The sequence below is a fragment of the Mirounga angustirostris genome, unplaced genomic scaffold (assembly GCF_029215605.1).
Source record: "Mirounga angustirostris isolate CCGP_5_RB_7025 unplaced genomic scaffold, mMirAng1.0.hap1 SCAF_16, whole genome shotgun sequence".
NCBI lineage: Eukaryota > Metazoa > Chordata > Mammalia > Carnivora > Phocidae > Mirounga > Mirounga angustirostris.
In genome coordinates this window covers 53,258,366-53,279,719 of record NW_026991724.1, presented here as the reverse complement: position 1 = coordinate 53,279,719, position 21,354 = coordinate 53,258,366, and the positions used below count along the sequence as shown (strand labels likewise).

The following is a 21,354-nucleotide window of genomic DNA, read 5'->3' as shown; positions in this document are numbered from 1 at the left end:
CCCCAGCCTTAAAGCCCACCCACCTCAGCGACCCCGGTGTTACCACCTCTCCTCACTAGGTCTGGGTTCGGGGTAATGGGGCCTGATGGAGGCCAGTGTGGCCCTGACTCACTGTGTGGCCCCTGCTGCTCTGTGCCTCAGTTTCCCTCTCTACCCCAGGGGAGTGGATAAGATCACCCCAGCCTCATAGCACTGGTAAAAAGAGAATCCAGGGGTGCCTGGGTGGCTCAGTCATTAAGCATCTGCCTTCGGCTCAGGTCAGGATCCCAGGGTCCTGGGATCGAGCCCCGCATCGGGCTCCCTGCTCCGCGGGAAGCCTGCTTCTCCCTCTCCCACTCCCCGTTTGTGTTCCCTCTCTCGCTGTGTCTCTATCAAATAAATAAAATCTTAAAAAAAAAAAGAATCCAACTCAATGGGAGACAAAGATCGTGTTGCTGGGGCAATTCCAGGGCAGACCCATAGCACCCAGGTACCCTGAGCTTAGAAGACCCTGAGCAGGTGGGACCTGGGACCCCAACACCCCACCCACCACCACTTTCTGTCAAGAGCAGCGGCTGACTATGTACCAGGTATGCTTCTACGTGCTTCACTTGCCTGGGTCTTCATCCCTCCAACACCCACTTCAAAGATCAGGAAACTGAGGCCCAGAGAGGCAAATGCACTTGCCCCGAGTCACAGCCTGCTAGCCACCCTCAGACTTGGGCCAGACCGCCCGTGTATCTCTTCTCAACCCTTTGCCAAACCGGTCTCTGAAAAGAAAGGGCTAAAATCATGGCGCTGAGGGCTAACATTTCATGAAATCTTTAATGAAACTGGGGGAGGGGCACAAACAGAAGGGAGGGGCAATGGGGACAGGCTTGGGGGCACGGGGCACAGGGCGCGGCAGGGCAGGGGGCTCTCCTCTTCCCTGCAGCAACCCTCCCCCAATCATCCCACTGATGGGGGGAGGGAAGTGGGGAGGTGGAGCCATAAATACGTCCAGAATTCCAAAGAGGCGAAGAAGGGAAGGGGTGGCTGAGGGTCTCAGAGAGGGGGCAAGGGCAGGCCTGGGCCACCCTTGTCAGGGGGCCCGGGCTCCTTGGGCGGTCGTGGGGGCCCTGGGGGGTCGCCTGGCTTGCGGCCGTGCTTGCGAAAGTAGCGGTAGCGTTGGACGTAGGCCCGCACCAAGTTGCTCACCTTCACTGGGTTGATCTCCCCGCTTTTGCTGTGGCAGATCTAGGGAGTGAGGGGCAGCTGCGGTCACCCCCAGGGTCCCCTCCACCTGGACTGCTGAGCACAGCTTGCAACTAGGATGGGAGCTGCTCCCCCCCAATTCCAGGCCTACACCCCTACTTGTACCCCTGATGCCAGCAGGACAGGCCCCGGCGGGCTTGAGCAAATCCTGTCACCCTCCTCGCCTTCCAGACAGACCCGCCACTCCTGGCTCCCCGTCTGTGTGACATCGGCCTGCGCGTGTCCGTCTCTCCTCATGTTCTCCCCACCTCTGTGTACCTGTCCCCCGCCGGGCCCCACCTTGTGGACAGCCTTCCTCAGGATGTCCTTGTACTCCTCCTTGGTGATGTCCTTCTTCTGATAGTACGGCTTGATGGCCAGTTTTACCTCCTCCACCGCCCGCTCCTGTGTGTGCAGCTTCTTCAAATACTGGCACAGGTGGCAACAGGGCGGGAAAAAGGGACAGCAAGGGCCAGATGAGGTGCCGCAGAGGCCCCGGCCTCCCCTCCCCTGCCTGCCAGCTCAGCCTCTGCCCTGCACTCCCCTTGCCGCGGCCACCCCAGACCACAGGCCAGGCTGGGCCTCTGAATGTCACTTGAGCATCCGCTAGGCTGGACCCTGGGCCCTCCCTGGTGGCCCTGGACCAGGAACCACACGTCCACGGCCCGCACAAAATGTACACCAAGTAAGAGGTGGGCAATGCCACCTTCCGGGCAACGGGCTGTTGCACCAGGACAGGAAAACATCCGGACGTGACCGAAAGGAAAATCGCCCTGAGGCCCACGGGCAGGAGCCAGATGCCGCTGAAGGAAAACCTGTCCCAGTCTGCCCGGCAACCACCCTCCCTCCTGCCGTCCAACAGATGCCGGATCTTCCTTTCGGAAGCCACCCTCCCTCCTACCCAGAAAGACGGGAGGAGGGACAGGGGTAACCACGAAGCACACAGTCGCACGGATGCGTGTCGGCACGTGGGTGTGTCTACGTCGTCGTGTTTCCTACCTCTCCCCCTCTCTATCTGCACGTAATTTAAAAAAAAAAAAAAATCTGCCCAGCACCCATCTCCCGCTCATCCGTTTGAGGGAAAGTTGCTCATCCGTTTGAGGGAAAGTTGAGTTCCTTACAATTTAATGACTTTGCTTTGCTCTAAGTTCCCGCCTGTTGGCATCAGTCTCCCGTCTTCCTTGGGCCCCTGCGTCTCAGCATCTGTTCCCGTTCTCTGCAAAGCCGCCACCAGCCACCCACCTCCCCCAAGCCCAGCGCACCTTGTCTGTGTCCCCACGTCCCTCGGAGCTGCTGCTGCCCTCTCGCTTGTCGGACGCTGCAGCCAGCCCAGTGGGGGTGGGAGGGGTTGAGCCACAGCCCCCCAGGGGGAGGCTGCCAGGGAGCAGGTAGCTGGAGGGGCCAGGGGGCAGACCCAGAGACGTGGGCACAGGAGTTGGTGTCACCCCCAGAGTAGAGGGTGGCTTTCGGTGGCTGAGGATCTGTGGGAAGAGGTTGGAGAGAGGATGAACAAAGGGAGGGGGAGGGGAAGGGGGACCGCGCACCTCCATTATTCCCGCCCCGGTTTCCCAATAGCCCCAGGCGCCAGAGGCTCCTCTTCTGGCCAATCCCTTCCTTGTCCCAAGGCCTGCTGGGAATTGCAGTTCCTCCCCTAACCAGAGTCAGGTGACAAGAGAAGGGACTGTGGGGACTCTTCCCCCGGGAAGCCCACCTGGTTGGTGGCCTGGATCAGCTCCTGGGCCTTTGCTCGGCTCGCCAGATTGGCTTCTTCCATCTTGAAGAGAAGTGCAGTCACTGCAAGAGGCGGACAGTTGAGGAAAAGGAGATCAGGAGTTGACACGAGAGGGGCTGGTGAGCGTCACCTGGCCACCTGCTGCCATCTCCCACCCTGGGCCCCTAGAGAGGCCATGGGTCTTGGGCTCAGAGCTGGGAAAAGGAGGCCTCAGCCACCGAGAGAACCACTCTGCAAGCCCCCGCCCCGTTCTTAGGACTTAAGGTTTGTGTGTGGTCAGGGGGCAATATGGCCGGGTCACTCAGGGACAAGGTGGTGGCAGAGAGGAGATTCTGTCTCAAGCCCCCTGTGGCCTACTGCCATCCCCCAGCGGACACTGCTCCCCCCTCACCCTCTTCTTTCTGGTCCCTCTACCACCTCGCTTATCCTAGTCCGCCTCCAGGCGGCCCCCAGGACACGGCCTACCCCTCCAGTCTGTGCTGGGCTAGCCGCCCCCGCACTCATCTACCTGCCCTCTCCCAACACACCCAGACACCAACAAGCCTTCTGGACAGACCCTGATCCAGCCCTCACCCACCCAAGCCCCTCACAGCCTGGGACACTACATACCGACGACCCCTCCCAAGGCATCTCCGCTGCCTCCAAGTCTGTCCCCCTGCGACCTCATCCTCGCAATCCTGTCTCTGCCCCAGCCTGCCCCCCTCCGGCCCCAGGGCACACTCACAGGCCAGGACGCCGCTGGTGGTGCAGTCCACACCAGCAGGCAGGTTCCAGGGCATGGGCGGGGGCAGCGTGGGCAGCTGGGAGGCACGGGTGGCCGGCCCGTCTTCTGCCCCCGAGTCACCGGCTGTGGACCCCGCGCTAGGGGCAGTGCTTGGGGCGGCTGCAGCCGTGCTGGTGGCTGTGGTGGTGGCAGGCTGCTGCTCCTCCTCCTCCTCCTCCTCCTCCTCCTCTTCCTCCTCCTCCTCCTCCTCCTCCGCCCCACCTCGGACCCCAGCCTCCTCGGTGGCCTCTTCGGGAAGGAAGGAGACCTCGGGCGTCTTGCAGCTGCTATCCACGGTCTGCGAGTCCGGCGTGAGCGCGGGGGGCGGAGGGGCTGCCTTAGGGGGCGGGGTGCTGGGGGCCTTGGCTGCCCGCTCCTCCCCGGACCAGGAAGTCTCCTCCACCCCCTTGGCCCCCGCTGCCTGGCTGCAGCTGTCCGCCTTGGACTTCTTCAGCGTCACAGGGCCGCCGCTGCCCCCACCGCTGCCCCCGCCACGGATCTTCTTCCTGGTCTTGGATGGCTTGGTCTTTCCCTTGGTCCCCTTGGCTTTCTTGGCCCCAGCCTTGGCCTTGACCTTGGTCTTTTTGGGCTTGGTGCTGCCCGGAGCTGCTTTGGCCACTTCTGCAGGGGCCCGCTCATCGGGCTTGAGGAAGGGGGAGCGGCTCTCCCGGTCGCGGCTGAACTTGACCCCGATGGAGCCCAGGCCGGCCGACGCCGCCTCCTTGGCTGGCGTGGTACTGCTGACGCCTTCACGGATCAGCACCGCCACCTTGGACTGCAGCTTCACCTTCCGGGAGGAAGAGGAGCACGAGGAGGAGGACGAGCCCGAGCCACTGCTGACCGGTGGCTTTGGCGGGGGCCCCGAGGAGGGCGCTGACTCCTTGGGAGGCCGAGCCTTCTTGGACGACCTGTCCCTGTCCCTGTCCCGGTCCCGATCCCGATCCCCCCCATCCAGCGCCTTCCGCCGTGATCCCTTTTCCCGGGAGGAAGAGGAGGAGGAAGCAGCCCCCGAGCGGCGTCGGTCCTTCTCGCTGCTCTTGCCACCCCGCTCCTCGGCGCTCAGTCCCTCTGAGTCGTACAGGACCTCGCGCTTGGGCGACGAGGCCGGGGCCGGTGAGGGGCCTCGGGGGTCGGACTTGTCAGGCCGGCCCACGGTGATGGTCCGCTTGATGGCGAAGAGATCGTGGTCCGTGAGGTCCTGGATGGAAGGTGGCACAGCCCCCCGGCGGCGGCTGTCGCGCTCTCCCCCCAAGGAGCTGGAGCCGGAGGGCGGCTGGGTGGGCAGCGGGGCCTTCTCGCTGTCTCCAGAGCGCTTCTCGCCCCGGGACCGCGACCGCTTCTTCTTCTTCTTGCTGCCGCCGCCATCTCGGTGCTTGCCGCGGTGCCGCTCGCGCCTGGAGGACGACGAGGAGGAGGTGGCCGGGGGCGGGGAGGCCGAGCGCCGCCGCCGCCGCCGCTTCTCCCGGGACCGGGACCTGCGGCTGCCCCCGCGGCGGCGGTCGGCGCTGCGCGAGCGGCGGCGTGCCGAGCGGGACCGCGAGCGGCGGCGGGCGGACGCCGAGGCGTGCGAGCCGGGCTTGCGGTCCCGGGAGCGGTGCTTCTTGGAGTCCCAGGGGGAGGCCGGGGCCGGTGGGGCCGGCGGCGCGCCCGACGAGGACGAGGCGGCCTCCTTGGCCTCGCCGCCGCTCCGCTTGCGCTCCCGCCTCGACTTCTTGCGGGTGGGGGGGCCCGCGGGGGCGGCGGCAGCGGCGGCGGCGGCGGCGGCGGCCGGGGAGGGCGAGCGCTGGCGGTAGCGCTCCCGCCGCTGGGTCAGGATCTTGCGGCGCAGGTCCAGGCCGCCCCAGCGCGTGTCGGCGGCCGGCGGGGCCGGGGCCGGCTCGCCTAGGTCCACCTGCAGGGCGCCCTCGCCGTCTGACTCGGCGTGCAGAGACAGGAAGTCGTCCCCCTCGGGGGCCCGGGGAGCGGGCGGTGGGGGCGGGGGCTGGGCCGCGGGGGGCGCCGCGACGGCAGGAGGGGGGCGGGCCGCCCGGCTACCGCCGGCCCGAAAGAGGGACACCGCCACCCTGGGCTCCTCCTCGGGCTGGACGATCTCGCCCTCCTCAATCTCTGAGTCGCCTGGTGGCAGCAGGGTTGGCGGGATGGCGGCTCCACCGGCTGTCACCACCTCCACCGAGACCTTGCCTTCCCGACAGGCCTCCGCCTCGGTCCCCACCACGAAGACACGCCGGCGGGTGGCTCCGTCCACCCGGGTGGAGTCCACCTGGGGCGGCGTTCCAGGGGCTGGCGTTGGCTGTGGGGGCTGGGGGTCCGGGCGGGGGCTCTCGTCACCTGGGAAGTCCTGGCTCAGGCTGTTGTCATCATAGATGCCCGCCAGGGTCTCCGAGATGCGACTGATGCTCTGAGACAAGCCTTCCTCCTCCTCCTCTTCCTCTTCTTCCTCTTCCTCCTCCTCTTCCTCCTCCTCCTCTTCTTCCTCAGGCGAGGGGGTCCCCGCTGATGAGCTGGGGTTGGAGCCAGTGGGCTCGAAGGGGTCGTACTTCTGCTCCGGAGCAGGCGGTGGGGAGTAGGCCTCATCGGTGGGGTGGAAGGGGTCATAGATGTCGAATCGGGGCGCAGGTGGGGCCGGGGGTGCTGGGGGTGGGGGAGGTGGGGGAGGGGAAGGGGAGGAGGATGAAGGAGAAGGGGAGGGGGAGGAGGACGCAGAGGAGGGGGCAGGGGGCGGGGCGGGGCCCCCGTCTCCGGTGCCCAAGGTGAGGAGGTGGCGGGCACAGGAGGGTCGAGAAGAGTGGGGCTGTGGAGAAACTGCAAAGGAACGGTGGAGACGGAGAACCGTGGTCAGGTGCGGACCCTCCTCCTGCTGTCCTGCACAGGGGCCTGCAGGCAGGACGCCACCCCAGCCACTGTCCCCCTCCGGTGGCCCTCGCTGCGCCAGCAGGCACGGCTCTCAGCACTTCACTCTGGCTCGACTCACAGCATGTTCCCACAGCCCCCCGCTGCAGGTACCACGTCCTTACCGGAGGACACTGAGGCTCAGGGAGCTGCAGGATCTTCCCAAAGGGCCCACAGCGGGGAGACGTTGGGGCGCAAACTCAGTCAACCGAGCCTGTGCTCCCGTACCCTGAGACGTCCACTGGCCTGCAGCCCAAGAACCCCCTGACTGGTGTTACCGCAGAAGCCACGGGCCAGAGTGGGGCGGCCGGGATTTGAACCCAAGACCGCCTGCAAGGCCGAGCTCTGGCCCGCCGCTCCGGCTGCCTCTGGTGGAAACTTATCGTTTTACGGAGGGCATCACGAGTAGCTGCAAAGGTGACAACTCCCTCTTGAGAGCCAGGAAGTGGCAGAGCTGGGGAGCCCTGACTGCCAGCGTCCTCACCCAACGTACATCACTCTGTGACAAGCCCCATCCGAGGGGCTGCATCTGCTCAGGACTCAGAGACACCACTGACAGGCGACAGGAACGACCAGGGTCCGCCACCCTCCTACCGGCCAGGCATCGTGCTTTCCTGCGCTACCTCCTCTGCCCTCCCGAGACCGGGCTTTCCGAGGACATGGTCTCAGCGCCGTAAATCCCACCCACGGAGACAACCGACCAGGGCTGCACCGCCTGACACACACATGGGTGCCGAGGTCCCCCTCTCAACCACATACTATAGGGACCCTGCGACGGCCAGGACGCCAGCATGGTCAGGTGGACAGGGCCAGGACAGCCGGGGCTGAAGAGAGCAGTCCCAGAGCCGCCTCTCAACCCAATCCCAGGCTCTGAGCCCTCACCCATGACGTGCCCAAGGACAAGGACCTCAACTGCTGCCTGCCTTGGTTTCCTCATCTCTACAATGGGGGTTCACACATTCATTCAGGACATTTTTACTGATCACCTGTCTTGTGCCAAGTACGGTTTGGGGTACTAGGAATAGAACAGTGAACACAAGAGACAAAGTCCCTGCCTTCAAGGAGCTCCCATCGAGCAGGGAGAGAAATCTCAATGAGCCACACAGAAAGCCCGCCAGCTGCTGAGGGCTGAGGAAGAAGATAAAGCAGGAGGGGGCGCCTGGGTGGTGCAGTCGGTTAAGCCTCCGACTCTTGATTTTGGCTCAGGTCATGATCTCAGGGTCATGAGATCGAGCCCTGCGCTGGGCTCCATGGTCAGCAGGGAGCCTGCTTGAGATTCTCTCTCTCCCTCTGCCCCTCCCCACCCCTCCAAAATAAATAAATAAATCTAAGAAAGGAAGAAAGAAAAGAAAGCAGAGAAGGATGGTGATGATAGTGTTCACACCTCACGAGGACGAGGGGACGAGATGAGCAGTTCTGTGGAACGAACTAGACTGCACCCGGCACCACGAGGACTCAGTGAGCATGAGCTCTTGCTACCCTGCTTATGAATTATTAGCACCACCAGATGTAGAAAACAGTCCACAGGCTGGAGCAGCCTGGAACTGCAAGACAGCCACGACTTTATATAATTTTTATATGACGTAGGATTACGGATGAGTTTTTATCCCCTAAGTTCTTAATAGTTTCCAAATGGAGGAAGAAAAGCATCTGTGATAAGAAAATAAAACATAACCCCAGCATCCCCCCGGCAAGACAGCTCTTAGGTTCCAGATACATCTGTATCACTGAAGGCCTGGGGCCAAATCCCCAAGGCCATCTGTTTTTGTCAATAAAGTTTTATTAGGGCACTACCGTGCCCCTTTGTTCACTTATCCTCTATGGCTTCTAATTTGAAAAGAAGTGAAGATATTCTTGCGGGCCCCCAAGAGTGTGGTGGGCCCCAGGTACAACGTTCCCTGAGCCAAATGGCCAAGTCAACCCACGGCTGTGAAAAAAGGTGAAGGGAAACATAAACTGGCCAGGCGTGGGAGAGCCACAGTCACTGCAGAACAGTACTCCTGGCTGCCCCTGTGCTACACCTGAGCTCCCTGAGCCTTCCGCTCCTCGCCATCCCTCCCAACTGTGGACGTTTGGACGGAAGCGAAGTCTAAACCTGGGGCTCCCACCAGGGTTCCAGGGGCCAGCAGCAGGGGCATCACCGACGAACTGGTTAGACACGCGAATTCCCAGGCCCCACACCTCAGACTCCCTGAATCAGATACTCAGAGCTAAGAGCCCCCCGCTTGCAGGGAGCTGAATTCCCACTGCAGTTCCAGTGCCACGTGGAGCCCGGGACGCTGAGTGCCTCGCACGTGCTGGCGATTACGTCAGTGTTTGCTTTACGTGTGTCTGTCCGTAAGCACAGCCTTTATTTTGGTCTAACAGGCAAAGGCTTAAAGGTTTTGTCTAAATGACACAATCGCTACTATTACTACCAACAACAGCTGACTCCCGCACAACTCTGAGGCCGCCTGCTCAGCTGCGCCCTGGCCCCACATACCCGTTTTGCCTGTCCTCCAGGCCCTGAGACGGGGCAGCAGGCTAGGCACGGGCAGAGGAATCGGATCCCTGTCCCCGATTCGGACCTCGGCCACCAGCTCCAGCATGTCCTCGCTTCTGCAGGGCAGAAGGGGGTGAGTGAGCCTGAGGGAAGCTTCCAGCTCCCACACCAAAGGCCTCTCCCACTCCAGCTGCCCAACTACTCACTCGCCAGGCCGCAGGTCCAGGTGGCTGGGAACCCAGGTATCTGGGGGATCCAGAACACTCACCAGCCCCGTGAGGAAGCTGTCTGCGGCCATGTCCAACACCTGGAATAGGCCAGGAGGGGCCCCAACCTGTCCCTGCTCATGTAAGGACCCACAAATCCCATTTCCCCAGCCCCTAAACTCTCAGGAACCCAAACATCTGAAACCCCAAGAAAATGCAGGGATCCTACCAATTCCCTCATCCTGACTTGCCTCAGGGACCCAAGGCTCACCCCCACAGATGATGCCCCCAGCCCTTCCACTACTGCTGCTGATCTGGGTCCCCAAACCCAACCCCAGGATCCAGACTCCACTGACCTAGCTCCCCCAACCCCCAGAGTCTGGGCCCCCAGCCCCATGTTCTTACTCACAGTAGCCGTGTCAGTCCCCCCTGACTCCTGGGAACGGGGCTCTGACCGTGGGCTCCGGCAGCGCCTCCATCGAAGGCCATGACACCGGGAGCCATCTGGAGAGAGATTTGCACGGGGGGTTGGAAACGGGGGACTAGACAGAGACTCTGTGGGGCAGAGGAAAAAGGAGCCTGCCCTAGCTCTTGACAAGGGAACCAAGTGCCTGCCTGTTCACCCTGCCTCCATCCACCAGCCCCCAACTTGGGTCCCAGAAGGACATCCCCAACACCATTCTGAGGTGCCAACACTCTCACCCCTGTCCTCCTAGCTGCCCTCAGGATGATGTCCACACAAGTCAGTGTGGCATTAGAACCTTGCTGTGACCCAGTCCCCATGGAGCGCTCCTGCCTTGCCTCCTGCTCACAGCCCCATGCCCACCAGCCCCAAAGAACCACGGCTCAGTCCCGCAAGGTGCCCGGTGCTGTGCGCCTGCGGGCTGCCTCTGCCTGCCAGGCTTTCCTCTTTACCGGACGACCCTAACACATCCTCAGAGACCAGTTCACCTGTCTCACCCTCTAGGAAGCCTTCCCAGACCCCAACCCCCCAACACACTCCCTTAAGTGGGCCTCCTGCCCTCTCACGGTGCCTCGGGCTACCTCTGCGCTCTGAAGGGGTCTCCCTTCCACCAGACTGGGAGCCCCTCCGAGGCAGCCGTGGGGTCTGACCCATCTTTGGCTCCCTGTGCCAGCACGAGGGTGGTACGCAGGAGGCCTCAGGAAAGCGGTTATGAATGAAATTAGGATAAAGAACACAGAGATGGGATAGGAGGCTAAGAAGAACCAGAACCCATCATACCTTTATCATTTGGCAGATCCCCCTGCAGGGAACTTCCCACAGCCTGCTGAATGGCCCGCTAGAGAAAAGGTGAAGGGTGAAGGGGGTGGAAAGAAAGGGCAGTCAGGGGACTCCTGCAAATGGTCACAAGCTCTGCTCCTGGGAGACAGCCATTCCAGACACCCCTACAACCAAACTCAAACCCTTCAGAGGAGCCAAGAGTCCAGGCTCCCAGCCCCTCCTCCCCCCCAGGGCCCAGGAATCGGGCCCTGAAATCTGAACTTGCAGCCCATCCTTCCCTTGGCCCCAGGTGTCTAGCAGCCTTACCAGGATAAAGGCAGAAGGAGAAAGCGTGGGGTCTCTGTCCGGTGGACCATCGCCCCGATCCTCGCCCGACTCCTCTGTCTTCCCTCGAGACTCATCTTCTTCCTCCATGGTCACCTGGCAGTTGAGGGGGTGAGTTTGGAGTGGAGGCCGGGGCAGGGGAGGGAAGCAGGAAATGGATGCAAAGACCTCAAGGGCCGCCAACATTGCTTTGATCAGCATCCCCTCTGGCATCCCTCCCTCTACCACCACACTCCAGGCCTTGAGCCTCAGGCCCAGTGCAGCCATCAGAGGGACCAGAGTCGGCTCTCTTCCCTTGCCTGGACCTCAGCTGCCTCCTTTGTAGGCCTTCCCAGCCTCCCGTTTCAACATGGCACTCCCAGGTGCCCACGGGTTCCCCCACGGCCAAGCTTTAAGACCTTACTGCTCACCCTCCTAAGAGCCAACCCAACGCCAAGATTTTTATTTTTGGTTGAGTTGTGATTTCAAATACCGTGCCCCATAGTCTCGTAAACCCTCCTTTCCCAAACTGAGATATGTGCCCGTGGGCTGGGTGTACCTCAAATACCACACAACTGCCTACAGCATCAATTCTCCTCGATGGCTTGGAACCAAAAAACTGTATTTATATGCAAAAGATGGAACTACAATAGAGCGATGTACAAAACCAGTACTGAACTGAAAACACTGCTTTCAGAAAGGCATGCTGTCCACCCCACCCCACAGAGGGCATCCACCTATGGCCTATCTGTCCATTGGATGAAAGCACGGCTCAAGCTTTCATGACCTCACAGAAATTCTTAGATTATACTAAAGTAGAGAGATTATCTTTCACACTGGTGGGTGCCTGGGTTAGGGTTTCTGAAAGCATGACTATTTCAGCTGCAGGTTTCCCTGTAACCATCAAGTCTGCTACTTTGAAAACAATATCCAGTCTCAGAGTTCCCAGAAAGCTTTGAGACCTGTAAGCCCTCACCCCCACCCCTGACTCGTTGTGCTTATCTGGAAAGGGGCACAATAGGAATATCTACCTCCAAGGGCTGTGAGAATTGAAAGCGGACTGACTTCTGCCACAGAATCAGCACAGTCCAAGCACTCAATACAAAGTAACAATAATTAGCATCATTAGCCTTCAGGTTTATCTCGGCCACTCTCCCAGCTGCATACCTGCAAAGCAAACACCCTGGTCCTGGTCTCTCTCCTGCCACAGATTTCCAAGCTACGCCAAAGAACCCAGCCATGAGCCTGTGGCTCCTTCCCTAACTTCCACTAATATGTCCTGCCTATTAACCCCTATGGACAGTTCCCAGGCCTGGGCCTGCTCTCCAGCACCTCTGGGGGAAGCACATGCTACGCTCAACAGTGACTGTCACGTAACAGAAGCCTAATCAAGATCTGCTGAGTACAGACACACAGACCTCCAAGCCCTCTGCGGTGTATGAAGATGCTCCCTTGCCCACTTAGACATGCCCTGGGCTTTGCAGACACACCCATGTCTCCTTAGATCTTTTCAACATGAAAAGACATTCTGCCGACATTGCTAGGTCTCTCTAGATCAGTGTTTCCCAAACCACAGTCTGATAGCAGTATAGTGGTTCACAAATAGCTTGTTATTAAAAAAAAAATAAATTGAACGCAGTAGAAAATTCTTCACAGTGCATCACAAATAGTAAGTGGAAATATTAATTAATGGGACTTTGGCATTAAATACATATGTCAGTATGCAATGGGTCTCAATAAAAAATGTACTTCTTACTGTAGATCAAGGTCAAAAGAATTTGAAAAGCTTTACACTAAATGAGTCTAGATGATCCTACAGACTTCCCCACACTAATGTGGACTAATTCTAATCTCTATAGCTCCAGGGCAATGCAGAATTTAAAAACATTTTTTCATTTGAATTCCATTATAAAGTGCAAGTACATTTGAGCTGGGCAAATTTTCCAATACTCTCCTTTGTCTTGTTCTCCACGCGATTATCCAGCCCCAAAAGGGATTCGAATTTGCTCTAGGCATAAAGACTGCACTCTTGCAGTCACACTGAAAGCCACCTAGATGGTTCCAGGTCCTTCTAACTGCCCCCTGCCTCCTGTCACCCAGATTAGACACTCTTCAGACGTTAGAGACCCATCCAGGCCTCACAGCACACCTCAGTATTTGCCTCCCTCCCTTGGTGGGCATATCCCACCCCTCTAGGTGGCCCTAAAAGACTTCCTAGCCCTCGAACAGTTCTTCCAGGCCCGCTAAATGGCCCCAGACCCATGTAGGTGAGCCGCATCAAGTCAGCCCATGTAGACACTCCCAGCCCTAAGAGACATACCCCGGGTGCTATAGATGGCTCTGCAGATACTCCTCAGCTCTTGCAGACCTCCTTCACCCTGGGACATATCTCAAGATCTCAAGATGGCCCCAGAACCCTATAAACAGACCCTAACCTCGGGTCAGCCCATAAAGACGATCAACAGTGCCTACAGAAATGACCCAGGCCAGCTAAGTGATGGAGAGCAGGCTCCAGGCCCGGTCCAGCCCGGTGGACGTCCCCAGTCCTCACGGGGACGCCCCGTAGATGTCCCCCGGAACCCACAGACGCGTCCCGGGGCCTTGAGAAGGCCCCCCGCTCGGCACCAGGTTCCGCCGCCGCTGCCGGGCCAGAGCCCGCCCCGCTAAGTCCTCCAAGGCCCCGCGGCGTGTGGGGAGGACCCCGGGACAACTAGCGACCCGACTCCGCCCCGCCCACCCCGATAGGCCCGAGCCCCGCGGCCCAGACTGCCGCCGCCATCTTACCCCGCCGCTCGGGCTGCGGCTCCGGCCCCGGCGCGGGGCGGGGCGGGCTGGGGGGGCTCGCGAGCAGAGGGAGGAGAGGGGCGGAGCTAAAACGCCGCCGAGCTTGCCGGGACTTCAAGTACCGAGCACGGTGCCGTGAAGGCTCGTGGGAAGTCTCTGGACTCAGTTTCCCAGAAGTCAATGGGGGCTCACAGGAAGGGGCGCGAGCGACGGACGCCGGGAGGCGTAGTCCGCGCGTCGCCTCCGTCGCGCGGGGACAGCATGGAGGTGAGAGGTGAAGGGGGCGGGGTTGCGGTAGCCCGCGACAAGGCCCCACGGCGCCCTGCGCGCGCGCGGAGAGAGCTGCGGAACCGGAAGTGACGCGAGAGCACTGAACAGGGCCGCTGCAAGGGAATTGTAGTTCCGAAAAGTGGGCGGTAGAAAAAAAGCTGGACTGACTGGGGGTTGCGCCGCCCAGCTTCTGGGGATCCCAGAATATCCCGGTCTCCTAAGTCCCCTCTAAATTTAGAACCAACGAGCCCGACCCTACAACCTCCTCCTCATTTAGGATGGAAAAATCCAAATTCGATTTCCTCTCAGCAGGAGTCCGGACTCCCTTTTTCCTCCTCCCTGGAACTTGGGAGTTCGACCCCTCCTTCCTCACAAGCAGGAGTCGGGCCCTCATGCCCATTCTTCCCCCATCCTTCCATTCCTGGTCTCAAGCCCGTATTTCACACAGACACAAGTGTTCGGGTTCCCAATCCGAATTCCCTCAGATCCAGATTTCTGAATCCCCGGCCCCACCAACCCCTGGACTCAAGAGTCCAGGCCCCCAGCTCCCTCCTTTACGGAACCTAGTAGTAAAGACTCCCTGATTCCCTGGAATCCAGGCCTCCAGTCTCATTCTCTCCGAGAGACCCCGGAGTCTGGGCCCTCAGCTTCCTCCTCCTTCAAGATTCAGAAATCCTGGCCCTAGGCCCTTCAGTGATGACCCAGCCACCCCGGTTTGGGGGAGCTGGCTCAGGGATTAGGAATGCAGTGATCTCACGGCCCCTCCCTGTCCCGTTACCCCGCTGTCCCCCTCCAGGGCCCCATCTCCCCTCCCAGTCTGTCTTCCGCTTGGCTGGGACTCCGGGAACCGGAAGCCTGGGTCCCTTAGCGGGCGGAGACTCCAGCTCCCAGCCTAGACGCCCGGGTCGGAAGTTTGGCTAGGATCCCAGGACGGAGGTGGAGCTTCCCCTCAAAACCGGCTCCTTCCTCCGAGCGCGCCTATATACGGCCGCGCGCGAGCCGATGAGCCCCGCCTACTAAAACGAGGCCTCAGGGATGGTGCCCTGAGAAGCGGTGTCTCGGGGATCCTCATTTGCATAGCACCTCCCCGAACGATTTTCCGGACCCGTCTGCCGAAAGAGCGAGAGCTCTTATTAGCATAGCCCCGCCCACGGACGGCCCGCCAGCCGAGAGCGCGTGGCGCAGCTCGGGGTGAGCATAGTCCTGATATTAGCATATTCCCGCCCCTTTCGGAATTCCCCTTCACAACGAAAGCTTGTCCCCTTCCCTTATTAGCATAGCTCCTCCTTTTCCCTGGCCTTGCCTCCTAAGTGTCCCGAGACTCCCGTCCTTCTCTCCCGAGCTCATGATTATGCAGTAGTCTTATTAGCGGGGCCCGCCCCTAGGCCCCGCCCGGCTCCCCCCAAGGCGGTAGCGGCGGCAGCGGTGGCGACATGAGCAGCGGGGCGGCGTCCGGGACAGGGCGGGGGCGGCCCCGGGGCGGGGGGCCGGGGCCCGGGGACCCCCCACCCAGCGAGACACACAAGCTGGTGGTCGTGGGCGGCGGCGGCGTGGGCAAGAGCGCGCTGACCATCCAGTTCATCCAGGTAGTGGGCCCTCACCCCGGGGGGGGTGCCCCCGGGACCTAGAACTGAGCCCTTCGGGAGATCCCTGAGACCCCGATTTCCCCCTCGATCCATCACTGAGACCCTCCTATGAGACCTTCTGATCTTAAAAAATCCTCTCAGATTGTGACCCTGAGCCCCCCCTCCAGTGCCTCCACCCCCTACACAAGGGACCTATACTCGCATCCGAGACCCACCATCCCTCCTCCCAGTACCCAATACCCCGCTTCCCTGCTGACTTGACCCTGAGCACCTCCTGGGAGCACCCTAAATCCAGAAGTCACCCCATTTAGACCCTAAGCATTCTCATAGGCCCCCACCCCCAGGTGTCACTTCCCCCTACCCTGAGCCCCATCTCCCCAGATCCCAGATTCCCCTCTGAACCACCCAAAACCTAACTGGGAGATTACCCTCGTCTAGATACTTACCTCCCCCAGAATCTAGAAATTGTGCCCAGACTTTGCCTGGGGCCCATCCAGTACCATCTGGTCCTGAGAGAGGCACCCTCAGACGCAAGAGATTTCAGAAAGATCCTGCCTTTTGGCCATTCCAGAGAATTCTTAAGACCACATGTCCTGTCCTGGGGATCCCCCATCCCACCAGACCCAGACCTCCACCGTCCCCCAGGGAAAATCACCCACTCCTCCATGTTGAGTTTTCTTCCACTCTAACTCCTTGAGCACCTCTCAGAAACCTCGGCTAGCCCCCAGATCACCTCCATGAAGAAGCCCCCAGATTCTTGACACCCCCAGAGAGACCCACTCTTTAGGAGTTTCTCTGACCCTATAAATGCATCTCAGGGTGTCTGAGACTCTCTAGACACGTACCTATATTCTATGATAAACCTCCCAAATGTGCTCCTTGGGGCTCTCCCCAGCTCTCACCCCATAATTCTCCAGCTGTGTTCTGAAGACACGCCCGTAATCCCCCCATGGCGCGGTCCCTGCACCCTCCCTCCAGGACAAGCCCTCACCAAGCACCTCTCCCCTAACAGATGGGATGCAGCTCTCAGACCCCCAGCTACCAGATCACCCCTTCTCCCCTGAAAATCCACCCCTGCCCAGGAAACCTCCAGCCCATTCCCAAGGGAAACCCTCCCACCTTAGAGAAACCTTAGAAAGGTGTCTGCTTCTGAGATGCTACTGCAGAGGGCCCTGGGCCCCAGACCCCCCAAGAGACCTCAGTCAGTGCCTGCATGGGAACCCCTGCCTATAAAGAAAAAGGCCCCGGCCCTGGGCCCCTTGCACCCAGGGACAGACCCAAAGCTGGCCAAAGGCCTGGCTGGAGGCTAGCCTGACCCAGGCAGGAAGGGAGGGGCCCAGCCTGCGGGCGGGGCAGCTTCTCTGCTGCTGGATTGGAACTGGGACCTTCCCCTGGGAGGAGACACTAGAAGCTGCCGGAGAAGGAGGGGGAGAGGGAGGAGGAGGAAGAAGAAGGAGAAAAAAGGAGGGAAGAGGAGGAGGAGGGAGAGATATAAACAGGCAGCTATTCAGATACCATAATAGTCCCAATAACTGAGCACCTACTATATCCAAGCTATACGTTAAATGCTTAACAGGGATTTCCCCCGAATCTCACAAACGCTGGATTAAGTGTAGTCCTATTTTTATCCTTATTTTCCAAATGAGGAAATTGAGGTTCAGAGAGGGGAAGTGATTTGTTGAATGCCGCACAGCCAGGACGTAATCACCATGTGGGGGATGTACTTGATACCAGAAAGAGAGAGGACCAGGAGAGACTCGGAGAAAGGAGACTAGGTAGGGTGGGAGGAAGGGACGGAGATCCGCAGAGAGGGGAGCAGGGACCCAGAAAGAAGTGGGGGAGGCAGAGCCCAGGGGCAGGGCTACATCACCTCTCCTGGGGCACTGCAGGAACCGTGGTAACAGTGTCTTCTCCCTGTCCCACCAGTCCTACTTTGTGTCTGACTACGACCCCACCATTGAAGACTCCTATACGAAGATCTGCACGGTGGATGGTGTTCCAGCCCGGCTGGACAGTGAGGGCGGCAGGGAGTGGATGGGGGGGATGGTGGTGGGGCTGAGGGCTCCCAGGAGCGGCTGGGGGGCAGGGAGCCTCATCCCCACAGCGGCCCCTCTCCCCGTCTGCAGTCCTGGACACAGCAGGCCAGGAGGAGTTCGGTGCCATGCGGGAGCAGTACATGCGCGCTGGCCACGGTTTCCTGCTGGTGTTTGCCATTAACGACCGGCAGAGGTGAGAGGAGCCGAGGGTGGCCGAGCAGGGCGGACCGGGGCCGAGCTGCTGGCTAGACCTCAGGCCTCTGGCTTCATCTGCAGTTTCAACGAGGTGGGCAAGCTTTTCACGCAGATCCTCCGAGTCAAGGACCGAGACGATTTCCCCATCGTGTTGGTTGGGAACAAGGCAGATCTGGAGACACAGCGCCAGGTCTGGGACACTCTCCCCACCCCCCGTCCCCCCATCTCAGCCTGGGAGGCTCCTTTCAGTGCATCTCCTCACATCAGCACCCTCCTCTGGCTCCCCTGGTCCCGCGCCCTCCGTTGTCACACACATCTAAATGTGTTGCCCCCAAATTGGATCTTCTGCATGTAAGACTTCCCAGAAAAGATGGCTGGAGGGGACCGAGGGCACCTGCGCCCATCCCCAGGTCGACAAGCCCCAACCCTGCTCCATCCCCACCTCCAGTCAACCTCCCACTCGGGCCCCCCACTGCCCCTGTCCCTTCCCTGCTCACAGCCCTCCCTTGGCTCCCCGCGCCCCCCCCTCCCCGAGAACTCCAGCTCCTGCACTTGACACTTAATTCCCACCATGTCTTGTCCCTTCCTTTCTCTGCTCTCACCACTTCCTATACACAGAGTGTCTGTGATTTCCATACAGAACTCAACTTTCCGATTAAGCCTTTGGGGGTTTCCAGCCCTCTGAGCTTTGCTCAGGCCTTTGCAGGGAATACCCTGATTTCTCTGCGGGAGGAACTCAGTCATCTGATGTTCAGAAGGGCAAACGTCTGCAGAGCCTTCCCTGACTCCTTACTTAATGGAGCCAAGCCCTCTTGGCATGTTCCCCATGATCTCCTTAGAACTTTTCCTCTTCACTTGACCCCCACACTAGGTCACCCCCATTAGAGCATAGTGTGTCTTTCTGCCTGCCATGGTTAGGCCCCACCCTGAGTACAGACACCTGACTCCTCCCGCTGTCCCCCTCCCAGGTGCCCCGATCTGAAGCCTCTGCCTTTGGTGCCTCCCACCACGTGGCCTACTTCGAGGCCTCAGCCAAGTTGCGTCTCAACGTGGACGAGGCCTTCGAGCAGCTGGTGCGGGCCGTCCGGTGAGCAGAGCGCCCTTCTCGTTGTCCTTGTCCCCAGGCCGAGACCCAAACTCACCAGCTTCTTCCCACAGGAAGTATCAGGAACAAGAGCTCCCGCCCAGCCCACCCAGTGCCCCCAGGAAGAAAGACGGAGGCTGTCCCTGCGTCCTCCTGTAGCCCAGGGGGGTGCGAGAGGAGCAACCAGCATGAGCTCTGGGGACCAGCAGCGCTCACCGACCCTGTTTTCCCATCTGGGTTTCCCAGGATACACTACACCCCCATCCGGAATTCCTGGCCTCCTCCAGGACATCACCACTGTGTGCCTTCTGCCAATGCCTCCCTTCCCCACCCAAGCCCCTTATTGGGGTGAGGGGCTCCCGGGCATCCGGGTCACTGCTGTATATAATCCCCTCTCCACCCCCAGGGAAATAAACATCACTGCCAATGTCAGAAAGTGCTTCTTGAAAAGGGAAAAGGGCTCCGGGGCGGTGGATGAACTCAGGGCACACACAGCCTCACTCCACCTGCCACCATCGGATCTAGAACTCTTTGCTTGGTGGGGAGGAGGGGGTGGGCTGTGCCAGAGAATGAGCCAAGCCAGGTGTCTGGACCCCTGCTTCGCCTTCAAGGGTGGGGGGCATTCTGCCCTTTTGTGTTTGGGTGGGCATTTTGTTGGGATGGGGTTTGACATCTAAATTTTTTTTCTTTGCTGTAAAGTTCTAGAACTGCAGTAAGGTAGCCAGAAGCTACATGTGGCCATTTAAATTTATTGGATAGTGGTGTTCCAGAAGGCTCCCAGGATCTTGGAAACAGGCCCCTGCTAAAACCCCTGCTTGCCCCCTTCCCACCTCCAATATATATTGAGAAAGACCTGTTGGCTACAGGAGAGTGAAGGGACAAGGTGGGCGGAATGGTGTCCAAGCGGCTGGCTGGCAAGTTCTCATTTCCAGAAAGTTCCCAATTGCGCTGACAGCTGAGTGCAAAGTCTTAATCCAACTTGGGGCCAGTGTAGACACATTCCACCTGAGCCTCTCTCCTGGGAAGGGCTGACGTGTGGGTCTTCTTAAGGCCACCCCCAAATAGTTGCTAACTGGCTTGTCTGGGAACGCTTGGATTACCCCCATAGTCCACCCAGGACCAGTTCTGCAGCGTACTTGCTAACCCGGAATGCTGGCGCCAGACTGGGAGACCACCCCTCGTCCATCTCCCAAGCCTGGCAGGCATCCCTGAACCCCAACACCTAGTCAACACAGCAGGCCAGAAACCTCAGCCTCAGTCCCCGTGCCTTGGAACTTTGATCTCCACCTGTAACTGTCACCAATCAATGATCTACTCCTCCTACCCCCGTGTCTGCTACGTTTGGACAGAACCTCAGGGCCCCCGGTCCCAAACGGCTCCCCTCCCACCCACCCCAAAACCCACTCCTGGTTCAAGGGTAGATGATGGCCCCTGGCAGCCGCTCTGCCGCCTTCACTCAAGAGCTGTTGGGCAAGTGCCTCTGTCTTCCCAGCTGTAGAATGGGGGTGATCACAGCGCTACTTCCCAGAGGCCTTTAGGAACCAATCTGCACCCAGAAGGCAAACAGCATTTGGAGTATACTAAGTGCTCTCTATCAGTGACGGGGGCCCTACTGTTCTCCTGCCCCAGAACCATGAATGTCCCTCTGTATTCCAGGTTAGAACAATGATTAGCTAAATATCCCTTTCCGGGTTTCATTATCACAGAATCCTTGGCCTGTGTTCAACCTTCCGCCCTGGGAATAAGCATGGCCCCAAGTATTGTGTTGCAGGTTCACTCCCTCTAGCCCCAGGACCTCAGCTCACCGGGGACCCAAGCCCTGCCAGGCGAGGAGGGAAGGGGGTGGGGGGCAGGTTCTATCACTTTCCAGACCAGGTCTGACCTCTCTACCTAACCCCAGCCGGAGGTGAGGCACTCTTGGGCGTCTGTGGAGACCTATGCCGATTTCTCCCTCCCTGGGTCCCCATCATCACAGCCCTAGCAAGCCTTAGTCTTTTTTGCATTGTCTATCAGCACCAAGTTCTTGCCTAGGACACCCTTCTTCTTTAAGGACAATGATGTGCTTTGCAGAGGTGACAAAAGCTACCGCTTACCCACAGAAAAAAGCACACATACAAACCCACACGACAACTGGCAGGCCATTTTTGGGTGGTTTGCTAGCACCACCTATCCCCAGCTCATTAGGCAACAGTGAAGAGGCTGGCGTGGCCTCCTTGGCATCTCCCTAGGTATGTATGCGCCTCTCTGGTTCCTGTCCTCCCCGAGGCTCTGGCGGGCCCTGCCGACGATTCAAAGTCTCTCGGGGTTCTGATGTCCCTCTTAAAACATCCTTGCCACCCTCTCCCCCTTCTGCCATCTCTTGGACCTCCAACAATCCTCTTGGAGCCTCCTGTTATGGGGAACGGGTGCTAAGTGCTTCAGACATTCAGTTTTCCTTCATCTCGACAAAAGCCCATTTTTACCAACAACAAAGCTGAGGATTCGGGCTGGTATCCAACTCACCTGGTTAAGTGCTGGAGCGGAAATCCAAATTTGGGCAGTTGACTTCCAAAATCCAACCACAAGGTTA

The 21,354-nt window shown here is 59.6% G+C and overlaps 2 protein-coding genes across 10 annotated transcripts; one reads left to right on the top strand and one right to left on the bottom strand.

Annotated features, from left to right (window-relative positions):
- Positions 1-785: 785 nt before the first annotated feature.
- Positions 786-14,627, bottom strand: SCAF1 (SR-related CTD associated factor 1). 8 transcript variants are annotated; one of them, XM_064581595.1, is made up of 11 exons: positions 14,448-14,627; positions 10,834-10,947; positions 10,528-10,585; positions 9,694-9,788; positions 9,285-9,418; positions 9,079-9,194; positions 3,669-6,509; positions 2,924-3,006; positions 2,475-2,693; positions 1,513-1,641; positions 786-1,215 (listed from the first exon to the last, which is right to left on the bottom strand). In XM_064581595.1, the coding sequence occupies exons 2-11, from the start codon at positions 10,939-10,941 to the stop codon at positions 1,024-1,026; spliced, it is 3,975 nt and encodes a 1,324-aa protein (XP_064437665.1). In that variant the 5' UTR covers positions 10,942-10,947; positions 14,448-14,627; the 3' UTR covers positions 786-1,023. The 8 variants fall into 8 exon arrangements, with proteins under 8 accessions (XP_064437665.1, XP_054367481.2, XP_045747901.2 ...); XM_054511506.2 differs by lacking the exon at positions 14,448-14,627 and adding an exon at positions 13,615-13,753; XM_045891945.3 differs by lacking the exon at positions 14,448-14,627 and adding an exon at positions 13,615-13,753 and having other exon boundaries at positions 9,285-9,385.
- Positions 13,750-19,221, top strand: RRAS (RAS related). Of its 2 annotated transcripts, none has more exons than XM_064581606.1 (6): positions 13,750-13,881; positions 17,397-17,484; positions 17,597-17,699; positions 17,783-17,891; positions 18,670-18,788; positions 18,860-19,221. In XM_064581606.1, the coding sequence occupies exons 1-6, from the start codon at positions 13,795-13,797 to the stop codon at positions 18,942-18,944; spliced, it is 591 nt and encodes a 196-aa protein (XP_064437676.1). In that variant the 5' UTR covers positions 13,750-13,794; the 3' UTR covers positions 18,945-19,221. The 2 variants fall into 2 exon arrangements, with proteins under 2 accessions (XP_064437676.1, XP_045747899.1); XM_045891943.3 differs by lacking the exon at positions 13,750-13,881 and adding an exon at positions 15,254-15,470.
- The last annotated feature ends 2,133 nt before the right edge of the window (positions 19,222-21,354 follow it).